Genomic DNA, 13,287 nt, shown 5'->3' with positions numbered 1-13,287 from the left:
TTCGACTTCGTAATATTGGGGTTGCTTCAATTATCTTCTATAACAGAGTTTTCATGCAGATTCCGAAAAAAAAACAGAACTGGACGATTTAAAATTTTACGTGGAATAACGTCATGTATGGGCTTTCCGTCAGTTCTGTGATACCTCGTATAGCAATTTGTTAATCCAATGCTGACGCGAAGCACAGGTTTCAACTTCAACGATGTCAAAACTGCAAAATGCACATACGCGCGCACGCCCACACGCACATACACGCACATACACTCATATACGTGCATAAATAAAATATTTATATATTTTATTAATATACAGAATGTCCCAAACACTCTCCTTCACAATTTTTGTGGAAATATAGAACGGATTGATAAAAGAAAATTATTATATGATTGTGCGCGGTAATATGCACAAATCTTCTTTAATTAATATCTAAAAATCTATGTAGTCATTTGCAAAATGGTGGCACACGACGGCAGACGTCGTCATTACAGCTCATCTACCATATCGAGCGTCATCTTTTAAAAATTTTCTTTAATTAGTGTCTCGATATTATTGCGAATATCGCAAATAGGATTTTTATAGGACTTGTATTTAAATTAATTTGCTTTACGTTTCCACAAAAACTGCAAAGAAGAGTCCTATCATACAGAGGATATCCTGTATAATATGGAAAAAATATATATGACTTTTGGCTTTAGAAAAAAAAGACATAATGTATAAGCAACTGATCAATAAGATCTGAATAGCCGATATTGTGACCACATAAATGTATTTCGTCATGAAGCTATTTTATATAATAGCTATTTTATATAAAATGTTTTGTATTATGTGAGATCACTTCAATTCAGAAAATAAGATGATTTTATGATGGCGTGTTCATATATTGATGTAATATGTTTTCACAAATATATATAATGATCTTCAAAAAGGTGTTAAGTTGAAATTACAGTACATGACAAATAGTACATGGAGTTACAATTTATGAAAAACACATTGTAACAAAACGATCATCATGCATTTTCATTTGAAACAATAATGAATAACATAATATGTGCGTGGATTTTCCTCTTGTTCTGCCTCCTCTCTCATTTTTATTCTAAATGAAAGGTAACGTTCTGTATTTGCGCGATAATTTTACTAATTGGATCTCCGCAAGTTTCAACAGTTTCTCCAATCCAAATCGCCGCGTGAAGATGCTCATCGGCATTTAATATCTTTTATCTTCTTAGAGTCTACTCTTTATCAAATCAATAAATATTTTCTTGTGTCGCTCTTGTAATCAGCTGCATTTTTAAAATTCTTATAGGAAGTTTGGATATTAGAAGGAGTATAGGAAGTTTTCGTTAGATGCCTCAGAAAATATCGAATAGATATTCATTTTATTTGTAACCAATTATCAACCCTTGAAAATTAGACAATTTCATTTTTATTCTATTCCATTCTATTTTATTTTATCTTGTTTTCTCTATTTTATTTTATATTTTTCGCTTTCTATTTTATTAGATAAACACGACGAAATTTTTGCGCAAACATGATACAAAGCGCTCCATGCTGTGTAATGCCGGCTGTATCTGTATTATTTTATTGGAAGACTGATACATTCCCATTGTTCTTCAGGAGCAATACATAGTGAGAAAAAGATAAAGTAACGCAACAATGTCTTTTTCTTCCAGCAGCAGGCTTTATGCAGCGCAGAAACCTTTGAAGTTACCGAACCGAATACACTTTTCAGTTTCTTTCAAATTTATGAGTACCGAATCAAATTTACGAATTTAATTACGTTCTATCGGTTTCTCGTGTCTAATTAATCTTCACGAAAGCGGAAGTATTCGCCAATATCTCTTTTTCTCATTTGTCCATAGTCGTGTCCTGGTCTAAGCGGTCAGAAATGTTCTCATCAAGTAAAACGTCATGAATCCCCCGATCCCACATTCCCCGATCCGACAAATTACCCGTTTTTGCTCATTAAAGATTCTCGGGAGCGTCGATAGATGCTTCCGGGACGGTCGGACTCGCCAACTAACCGTTTTACAAGATGGACACGTCAGAGCAGCTTCTGAAGGTCTCCTGAGGACCGCAACCCATTGCTCCTTTTCCGTCCGGGCAAATTCCCCAAGTGTTTCCCGTGCGGTAATTCCACCTGAGCCGAAATTAATGGAATATTATTGCGACGTTTTCCGTAACGGTATTTTGAACTTGTTTCTTAAATTCCTGTTCCTTGTTTTATTAAATTCCTTATCAGGTATTGTCGAACGATCACGATTCATTTTCTCACCTGATCACGGTGTGTTTGGATGAGAGATTACTTGGTAGCTTCAAGTCGATCTTGAACTCCCTCACTCCTCCCGGAACCTTGCGAAGGTAGCCGCTGCCATCGGCCAACGGCAGAGGGTACTGCTCGAAGCATTCATCAGTTTCCAAGTCTGTGGGACTTTTCAGCGGGCAGGCGTTGAAATTAAATGTACCCAAGTGGTTGGCTGAGAGATGAACGTATACAGTGATGGTTTGACCCTTCTTATACCTGCGTAGAAAATTATATCTTTACAATTAACTGCGACGGTTACAATATGTAACGAGACAGAGCAGCCAAAGTGACCAAATGAACTACTCTTGCGGTCCTTTAAATAAGAAGAATCTGTGAGTGGAACGAGTCCAAATTGCGGGCAAACTTTCAGAATCTAATGTTTTCATCGTGTCAAAATGTCTTTTTGCTCAAAATGTCAATTACTTTTTGGTTTAATCGCAACTGATTATGATACGTTTTACTCACTCTGAGACGATGACACCGTTTCCATAGAGGCCTCCATTTTCATTCGCCCGTGGTTGAGGTCTAGACCAATCGTCACCACATAGTCCGCACTTGCCACCGTTTTTTCCGTGATGAATCTGACGAGACAAGTTCCCATCCAATTCCAATAATCAATATTTTCACGGCTTCTTTTCGAAGTGTTAATATTAAACATCTCTGTATATCTATTCTATAGTTTGCGAAGCGAAATTATTTTAAAATAAAACCTGTACCTAACTAAAAGGATAAATGTTGATATCGATTAGCAGTTTTGAAATTTGATTTGTCAAAATCTTTTGTTTCTTTTTAATGTATAAACTGCATATGTGTGTTGCTGTTTTAGAAAAAAATCATGTCCAGTTTTCGATCATGAGAATCTACAGTTGCGCTTCACAACGCGATCCATCTTATTCTTTTATACATTCTCGTTTGTCTCGGTTGCTTCTTTGAGGAATGAATATAAGGAATATAATTCGAGGAGGTTCACAAAAGAAGAAATATAGAACAATATAACTTTCTTGAATACTAAATACTTTTCTTTAATTTTTCTTTCTTAAAAAAAATATTCTAAAACGGACTAAAGTCAGAAGAGAAACTTATTAAAATTACATCTGAACGTTTTCCCTAAACAGAGGTAAACACGTAATTGCTCGTTAAAACATGATACGAACCGTGAACACAAGAAAACAAGATTATGTCGGATACTTTATAGATATAATAAGAAAAAATTTCAAACCTACATCTATATAACATATATCTATATAATATACATCTACATATTATTCAATATATAAACTAATATACAAACTGTTCAATATATCTTATTTCCGAATTAAAGGCTGTTTCGTGTTTCAGTATTTATCTATCCAGAAACGTTTTAAAAACGTTAAATTTTCAAATATAATTTTTATAAAAATAAAATCTTAATCTAAGGATTCAAGACAAATTCTGATTATCAACAATTAAGCAGATTTTATTCCGCGCAATTGAATACACGTATCTCTATAAATATTTTACAGAATTATTCTTCGTTAAATCGAGAGATTTGACATATGTTTTCTTCGAAAATTTAATCGATCATCTCTTGCTGCACCTTTGTGACTTCCACGTTGAAGATTTAGCAAAAGAAATTTATAAATCAGGTTCTACCCGGCAAAACCCACGTAAAACATCGTCGAGGCAAATTGTTCAACTAATACGCGGTTTTAAATCAATAAACCGGTAAGTTGGTAAGTTTAGCGACTTATGGACAAATAACTCTGTATACATACGCCTACGCCGCCACAGAAATTCTCGTTGTCGTTGTAGTTCTTTGGTAGATTCAAATGTTTAAATCGGGCGTCCCTCCAGACGCTGCTTCTGTTTATGGGATCCATCAGCCTTCCATGGCCGTAAATCCCCTGCAAATTAATGGCGGCCACCAACGCCAGGACCAGTACCTTTGCGAATGCCATTCTACCTTTTTTCCTGTGACGTCTCTTGTGACGGAAGTGAAGCTTGAACTCCGACGCGAAATTCAATGTGAAATTGCCTTGACTCACTTTATATAGTTGCACAGTTCCCGATAAGCCTGTCCCGCCCACGTCTCACAACGATTACTTATCAATAGTCTTATCAGATGTTGCAAATTACGTCAGATGGTGAATAATAAAAGGCAAATGTGATAAAGATCCTGTACATTCGCTTGTATAAACAAAATACAAGTGCGCAATGTACGACGAAAGTAGCGCCATAAAAAACGCAGATGATAAAGAGTTTTAATATTTAATATTTATTGAGAGAACAACAACATTTTTGACGGCGCATGTAAACACGAGTTGTAGATTTTTGTGGATCCAGATGTCGTTCCTACGTGAATTCCGCTCACGTGTGAAATAATTCATATCGTAACGATATTTGCTTTATTATATTGATTGATATATCAAACACAATCCAATCAAGCTATTTTCATTACGCCAAAGTTGAAATAGTTTTGCATGCATGCTAACTCGCGCAGCGGCAACGTACAATATTCATTAAAATATTTCGTTTTTTGAAAGAAAGAACACACGTGTAGCTGTATTCTTGTAATAGTTGGCTCCGTAATTGCAGACGCTGCAATTATCTCCTATAACAGAGTTTCCACAGAGATTCCGAAAAAAATAGATAGATAGGTGGATTTCAAATTTCACGTGGAATAACGTCATGTGCGGACTGTTCGTTTGTTCCGGCTATACCCGGCATAGCAATTCGTTAATCCATTACTGACGCGAAGGACAAGTTTGAACTTCAATAACGTCGAAGTTGCAAAACACATATACACATGGCGCAACAACTGTGTTTAACAAGCAGTAAAGCATTTTTTATTTAAAGCACATAAAGAATTCAATTGACACCTGAAGTTGACGTTGTTATCGTCAAGCTGCTTTAAATTGCGTTGAATACAATTATGATATTTCAGTTAATTACCATTACAATGTAAATTATTCCCTAGTTAATATATATTGAAGATCGATAATTGGAAAAGTTCTGAATGTCAGAAACTCAATGTTATCGTTAAAAAGTAATTTTATTGAAATTGGATAGCTTCACATAAACAATATGTGATATGAGAAATAATAAAATAATATACTGTCGATAAAATTAGAAATTTTAGCATTCTTATTTTTTTAAAGAATATTATATATATATATACACATACCCATGCATACACACACACACACACATATATATATATATATATATATACATACATATATGTGCTTTATATATTTTTTATATGTATAATACATAGTATAAATATAATGTAAAAAAATATATTGGCTCCAAAAATAACAAAAATGCTGTACGTGCAAATAGTCAATAAGAGTCGGACACAGCTATATACACAGTTAATATGGTTAGATAAATTTATTATTATGAAAGTATTTCATATAATATAAAATGTTTTTATGTCATGTTATATAAGATATTATATATACATATATGAAATATTATGTTATATGAGATAGTTTCATGATAATAAATAACGGAAAACTTTTTATATTATATGAGACTGCCTCATGAAAATAAATTAATTTATTTAACCATGATATATCGGCAGTTCGGATTTTATTGATTATTTACATATACACTATATTCTTTAAATATGATATATTTATTATACCATATTATGTTATATAATATTATATTATATAATGTTGTGTATTATACAATATAATATAATATAATGGGTGTACATATGTATATATATGTGTGAATATATGTATATGTACAGTACTCTCCATAAGTTGGAAGTTAAAAAAAAGGATATTAAAATGGATATTTTATTATAATTCTGTTTCGCACTTGCCTTTACAAAATCGGCATTTATGTCATTTGATTGAACAAAGTTTCAAGTTTAAGAGTCCACTTTCTGTATTGTTGTAAAATGAAGTTTAATAGTGTCACGAGCAACTGAAGTCAAAATGCTCAATTTTATTTTAATCTTTAGTAATACAGAAACATAAAATTATAGAGAAATTTTTTCATAATGTAAATTATATAAAAAACTTCAATCAAACGGAAGAAATTAAAATTTTCTCAGATTTTTTCTTGCGTTCGTGACATGTCTCAAATTGAGAAGAAAGTTTTCCATTTTGTCCATTTCGTTTTTATAAAGACCACACTACGCTAGTGACGATTGACAATTAACTTTTGACGAATCAACGAGCTTCAGGTTTGGTTTGTTTTGCTCCAATTGATCCAGTTCCAATCTTGAATTGTCAATCGCTAATCACTAGTGTAATTTTGCCTTTATGAAAACGAAATGGACAAAATGGAAAATTTTCTTCTCAATTTGAAACATGCTACGAACGCAAGAAAAAAATCTGGCAAAATTTTTAGTTTTTTCCATGTAAAAGATTGAAATTTTCTATACAATTTACTTTATGAAAAAATTTCTAAACAATTTTGTATTTTCGTATTACTAAGGGTTAAAATAAAATTGAGTATTTTGACTTCGGTTGTTCCTGAGTTCTTTAAACTTCATCGCACAGCAATATAGAAAATAGATTCCTAAACTTAAAACTTCGCTCTATCTAATGAGATAAACGTCAAACTTCTAAAGGTAAGTGCGAAACTGAATTATTATAAAATATCTATTTTAATATCCTTATTTTTATCTGTGTTTCCAAACTTATGGAGGATATTGTATGTGTGTGTGTGTGAATGTGTTATATATTCTTCTATATAATTTCTGTTCTAAATGAGATAACACTCTGAATCTGTGCGATGATTTAATTTCATTAATCGGATCGCAAATTTCAACAATTGCTCGAATCCAATGCGCCATTGACATCATGTGAAAATGCTCACCGACATTTAATTCTTCATGCTCCGTCATTTGCTTCTCATTAGATCAAACAGACACTTTCTTGTGTCGATCTTTGCATCAGTTGGATCTCTTAATTTGGTGGGTTACTTCTTGAATTAATCCCCTTCCTGAGAAACTGCGTAGACCTACTTTTTATAATGGCGACATCAGCGCAGTTTCTCCAAGTCGCTTTATAAGGGTGGGACATTATCATCCCACTTTCTTCAAAATAGTTATCATCTGCGAAAAACTGCCACCTAGGCCAGAATTAAAAAATTATTGCAAGTCATCACGTCATACTCTATAATCATACTTTAAGTTGTCTTCGATTATGTGTTTATTATATGTTTAACCCTGATCTTAACCGCGTTGCGCTACACAATATGTTAGAAGATACAGAAGAACTACACGAGGTAATTCCGCCTCTATGCATATTTCATTTATGAATTTTCCTTTAAGGATTTCATTCGTGGAATTTTGAATTAGTGTCTCCTCAACAAAAATTCAATTTTTCGCCTGTTATCAATTTTTACCATTGAATATATCTCTAAAAGTAATTCCAGACAGCACAAATTATTAAGAGATGTCTTAAAGATATCGAAGAGAAATATTTGGGGTTACATTGAAATCATGTTGAAGACAAAATTGGTAAAAGTATTACGGATCTTGTGGAATTTTTAATCAATGTCTTTTCAACGAAAATTCGACTCGACGCTACTTTCGTGTTTAATTAATTTGATTAATTTTCGCCGCTATTGTAAATATTTCTTTAATAAAGCGCTAAATTGGAATTACAGCGCCACTCGAAATTGATAAAACTAAAGTCGTACGAAACATCAAAATCAAATCAAAATATTCAGAACTTCCAATTCCAACCTCAAGACGCAATGATCGCAGTCCAGCCTTAGTGGCAGTTTTAGCTTGACAACGACGTTCCTCAGCTGTTTTTCCGTCTTAGTAACGTTGTACGTGTAGCCACTACCATCAGCCAACAGTAGAGGATGTCGATAGAAGCATTCAAAAGTTTCTATCTTGACCATGTACATTGGACAGATGTCGAAATAGAATTGACCATGATGGCTGCCCAAGAGCTCAACGTTCACGTTGATGATAGAACCTTTCCTGTACCTGCGAAGGATGACGGTTTCATGTATAGCCGCGTATTCATACAGTACGTTGCCGCCGGCAATTCCAATCTCACCCCTTCGTTTGCTCGCAATAAGAAAATACGATTTACTCACACACGACCGATCATCCCTTTCCCGTAGGTACCGCCGTTTTCATTCGGCCGTGGTCGAGGTAAGGAGTAATCGTCACCGCATTCTCCGCACTTGCCATTGTTCTTGTCGAATTGCACCTGAAAAAGAAAATGATCATCGTTTTTGATGCACTGTTACTTATCTCACGTTAAGTACACGGAAAAAAAAACAGAATGGTTGGCCCACACATAAATCTGGCTGTGCCGACTGTTATTCAATAGCAAAGTACGGAACAACTAATTATGTGGTTGCTGCAACCACAGAACAACTGCGGGTTACTGGCGTTGTAGCCGCGACGATAACTGATTGCTCCAGCCAGAGTGTATCCATAGTAAACGTCATCCCAACTGATTTCTCGTCGCCACAACCAGATCACGTGCAACTACGTGATGTAAATGACATGCCAAAGTAACTGAGCCATATCAATCATACATATTACCATGACACAAAAGTAACCAGGGTAATGCAAAAATATGCTGCGCATAACTAAGTATTTCTGGTCGCTATATTTTTTTTTCCGTGTACGAAATTAATTAGTAGCCTCCTTCGTCGGAGGAAGTTTGACTCGTGGGATTAAAGCGAGAAGCGAAGTTACTTCAGTTATTTTCTTCATCCTTGAAGGAAACTCTTCGCTCACTCGCCGGGGAACTAGCCGGTAACTGGGAAATTATCGACGTCTCGATGTTACAGAGAAGAAAGGAAAAAAAAAGGAAACAATCTACGCGTACGTACGATTGGCCCGCCGCAATTTAAATGGGCGTCATCTTGGTTAACCTTTGACGGGAAATTTTTCCTCCAGAGACTACTTCTGCTCAACGGATCGATCATCCTTCCATATCCGTAAGTCTCGCGAAAAGCTATGGTGATGAACATCACCAGAGTCATCAGTAGCTTCATGATCGTCGTCTGGATTCCTGTTGTATCTTCGATGAGAGGAACGATTAAGTAGATCCTCAATACAAATCGCCATACGGAATAACTTCCGCTTCGATTTGTTTCACATTAATGCGAGCGCGATAAGCCGTCCGCCCATACCTTCGCCCTCTAATAGAGGGTTAACGATTAATTACGGATTATCAGATGCAATTGATCGCGGCGCTATCGACTGGAATTAAGCACACTTCATTTATTGTATTATTGCTACAGGCTTTAATAGCGAATAATCCGTGCTGATGCCAGTCACTCTCTCTTTAAAACTTGGAGTCGCGATTGCACCATCTCAGATTAAAAACACCGAAATAAGGTCACGTCAAGACCGTCAAGATTGCAGTAGATTGCAGTTGATGAAAACGTATGCATAGTGGAAAGTAAAAACCGCGCATTAGTTTAATGAACGAATAAATGAACGACCGTATTAATGTCCGCCGAACCGGATAATAAACTCTCGAGTTTGTCAATTTAGATTGACCCAGATCAATTTTCCGGCTATTACGGGACTCGTTGGCTCCTCTATTACGTTTCCCTCGGTCACAATCAGTGGAAATCCGCAGTGGCTAACCGCTTCCAAACTTCAACACACCATATTGTCGTCATACTGGCGCCGAGTGTCAGGCGCCAGAGAGAAGAAAACTGTAGCAATTTCCTAACGAAAAACTAAGGTGAACCTGGGGTCGCCGAATGCGAGACGGCAGCTGTTCGGCAGCTGTCCGGTGCAGCATCTGCATAAAATAGTAGAAGAGGTGGCACCTTCGAGGGTCGAACGATGCTGAATATAGACAGCATTGTCTACCATGAAATGAATATAGGACTGAAAATCACAACGAGAAATAACAAAAAGAAAATACCTGTCGAAAAAAGGAAATTAACGTACAGTAGGTTGTAAAACGGTTTAGACACTATAAAGCTGAAAGCTCACTAAACTGTCAAAATTCAGAATCTTTAGCGATGGATTTATGCAATAATAACATAATTAGTAATATAATTAAGAATAGTAAGTAATGATAAAATTAATAATAATAATAAATATATAATGAAATAATATAAAATAATAATAAAATAAAAATATAATAAAATAAAATAATAATAAAACAAAAATATAATAACATAAAATAATAATAAAATACAAAAATATAATAATATAAAATAATAATAAAATAAAAATATAATAATATAAAATAAAAAATTAATTATATAATTACTAGACAAGCTCGTCAAAGTAATAACTCCCATATTTATTATATTTAAACCATTTTACAACCTACTATACGCAATTGGGCTAGAAAAATTATCTTCGCGGCGTTTCGGGGTCACTTGGGATCTGTCAATAAACACGCGCGGGTTCAGCGTCGCTGAGACAAAATTAACGCTTTGTGCAAAGTTCCAAACATCGTTAGAATATTACGTTCGACGAAATCTCGGCAGTGCGACAGAGCCTGAAATGTTTATGTTTGCAGTGTCTCGGCTTGACGACGCTTCAACAGTAAGAAAAAACTCTACTACCACGCTCTCTCTTTGCAGTAGCCGTGGCCTCTCTCGTTGGAACTTCCTACGTAAAATCAATACTTCCACGATGAGAGATTTCCAATTAGTACGAGATGCCTCAAATTCCTCATTGTACAACTAATTTACCGATAAGTCGCATCCATGCGGAAAGTACTTTCGCCGGGAGGCGCTGTCACCCGAGAACTCGCGTCGAACATCACGAAGCGTCGAATATCGCGGGGGCCGGGATGCAATTACAATAAAGCACCGATTCGCGCATGCTACGGAGAGGATAGAAGGCAAGTTTGACAAATGGAATCGTCGAGATTCGAAGGAAAAGTTCTAAGAGCACCGAAGACTCCGTGACGACGACCTAATGCTGATTCTCGCCATCCGTTTAGACGATGACGGACAGAAGCCCGTTGATTCCACGGCGAAACGTCCTTCAATAGTTTTCAATATTGAAGCGATCGGGTGTGACAGATACTGTGAATATTCCAATACAAAAGCATCGGAGGGTGCTTTGACGAAAAATTGACGGAACGCAGTCTGCTGCAATCTAGACTGATATGACAACTATCCTTTATCAGTCGAACGGACAATAGTCGTGCACGCGTCCGCGATCGCTTCGTTGAGAGAAATGCCGGCGAAAGCTTTGTAGCAGTTAATATAATAAAATCACCAGGATAACGTCCTGGCCAAAATCCAAAGAACTTACGATATTACGTGCTGCTTGCTGGCTTCGATTCACTTAGTTCCAACTGGACGATCCGTCCTTTCCGTTCGTGCGATCACCAAATAGTGAATAGCACCGGCAACAAGGAACACCAATAAAGGATTCCTTTATCCTAATTGGCCCATTCATATGAATCCCATTGGCCGCTTTTGCCACTACCTAGGCGCGCTTGCAGCTCGCGCAATGGTCCGTCGAGCGCTTTCCTCACGCGGGAATACGAACTGCTTCGTCGGGATGGTGTTTTCCCAATCTGTGCGTCTCCAGGAGCCAGCAGCTGGCGACGTGACCCACTCCTGAGTACAGGTCAATTCCTGCCCGGGGTTCTCCGTGGGTAGAAATTCTCCACGGGGGAGAGAAAGAGACGACAGCTCCACTTGAAGCTTTCCCACGTTGGCCTGGCGACGTAACGGCGTCCTTTCCTTTTCATCCTCGATTCGACTACTCGATTGGATTCCTTCCTGATGGCGAGGCTCGATGGGATTCAGCCTGTTGGGAAATAAAATTCCGGAGGTGTTAGCAGCATCCGCTTCGCGACGATTTCTCCGAGGTGTTAGCGAGTTCGCGTCGATGACGTCGAGAATCTGACGTGTTCCCAAAGATTCCCCGAAGATTCAGTCCGCATACTGTCTTCTCAAGCTACCCGGGGTTGATAACAATCGTTGCGCCACGACAATGGGGCTCCCGTGTCGCGTTGGTCGACAATTGACACATTGATCGACACGTTGATTTCCCCTGATTATTTCAATGCTTAACTCAAGTTTGAATCAGCAAGATATGTGGCAAATGAGTGCAATTCGCGATGCATATATTCGTTAGCTCATTTCATTGGTTTTCTGTCGGCTGTACACTTAATTTGTTACACGCAGTTAGTCACGTTTTATACGTCAATTAGTGAGACGTGGCAATATTGCAGTGACCATCGTGGCAGTCAACTAACTTTTTATTAAGATTCAGACATCAATCCCATCCGAGTAAATTTTTTTTTTCATATAATAGTCTTAAAAGATGCTACTAATGAAGAATTTTGTGATCCGAATAAAACTGACCGTCGAGAAGTACGATTTCCTGAATGTACGTAATTGTGTACATTCATGTTTGCTTTAGCTACAGAATTTAATAGATCTTATAAACGCAATAAAACGGACGTATAAAAGCACCGATCTTGTACCTTTAAGATAACATCGATAAAAAATTGAGAAAGTAAAATTTGTTTACTTTTTTTTCCATGAAAAACTTTACACGAGCATCAGCGGTTCCGCTCTGTACACGATCACCATATTGATCACCATACTGATTCACCATAGCACGGATTGGGACGAAGAATATAGTTCTGTTTACGTTAGAAAAAATTGGACGACTCAAAGTGAGTGTACATACCTAAATAGCACAGGAAGATTGACACCGACATTAAACTTAAGAAACTTTTAATTATGTTACTAAAGATAGTAGCGATGTTATTATGACTTTAAAAAATATTACACACTTTCCGAGACTTTCAATAAACTTTAAATCTTTTAATACAAAATTTTCTTCATTAATTCAAGATTGCTTTGTAGTTAAATTATAATATCATTTTAATATCTATCAAAATATAATTTATAGGCTAATGTTCTAGCAGTATTAACATGCTGCTCTCCAATAGAGGAAAAATTACTATAACATTGTATTCCCATGTAGAAAAATTTAATTTACTGAGATATTATATTATGGTAACATTTTACTAATAATTTTGATGCTATGTGGGTAATTAAGG

At 36.2% G+C, this 13,287-nt stretch overlaps 1 protein-coding gene across 1 annotated transcript; it reads right to left on the bottom strand.

Moving 5' to 3' along the window:
• Window positions 1-1,357: 1,357 nt before the first annotated feature.
• On the bottom strand, window positions 1,358-11,673 carry LOC116840526. Its single transcript, XM_032807343.1, has 9 exons — window positions 11,517-11,673; window positions 9,110-9,300; window positions 8,360-8,475; window positions 7,995-8,246; window positions 7,212-7,375; window positions 4,057-4,370; window positions 2,768-2,883; window positions 2,273-2,518; window positions 1,358-2,137 (listed from the first exon to the last, which is right to left on the bottom strand). The coding sequence occupies exons 2-9, from the start codon at window positions 9,272-9,274 to the stop codon at window positions 2,026-2,028; spliced, it is 1,485 nt and encodes a 494-aa protein (XP_032663234.1). The 5' UTR covers window positions 9,275-9,300; window positions 11,517-11,673; the 3' UTR covers window positions 1,358-2,025.
• Between the last annotated feature and the right edge of the window lie 1,614 nt (window positions 11,674-13,287).

Source organism: Odontomachus brunneus, unplaced genomic scaffold (assembly GCF_010583005.1).
Source record: "Odontomachus brunneus isolate Ranch 3 - 2012 unplaced genomic scaffold, Obru_v1 Obru_scaffold_010, whole genome shotgun sequence".
NCBI classification, from domain to species: domain Eukaryota; kingdom Metazoa; phylum Arthropoda; class Insecta; order Hymenoptera; family Formicidae; genus Odontomachus; species Odontomachus brunneus.
This window is presented reverse-complemented; position numbering and strand designations above follow the sequence as displayed.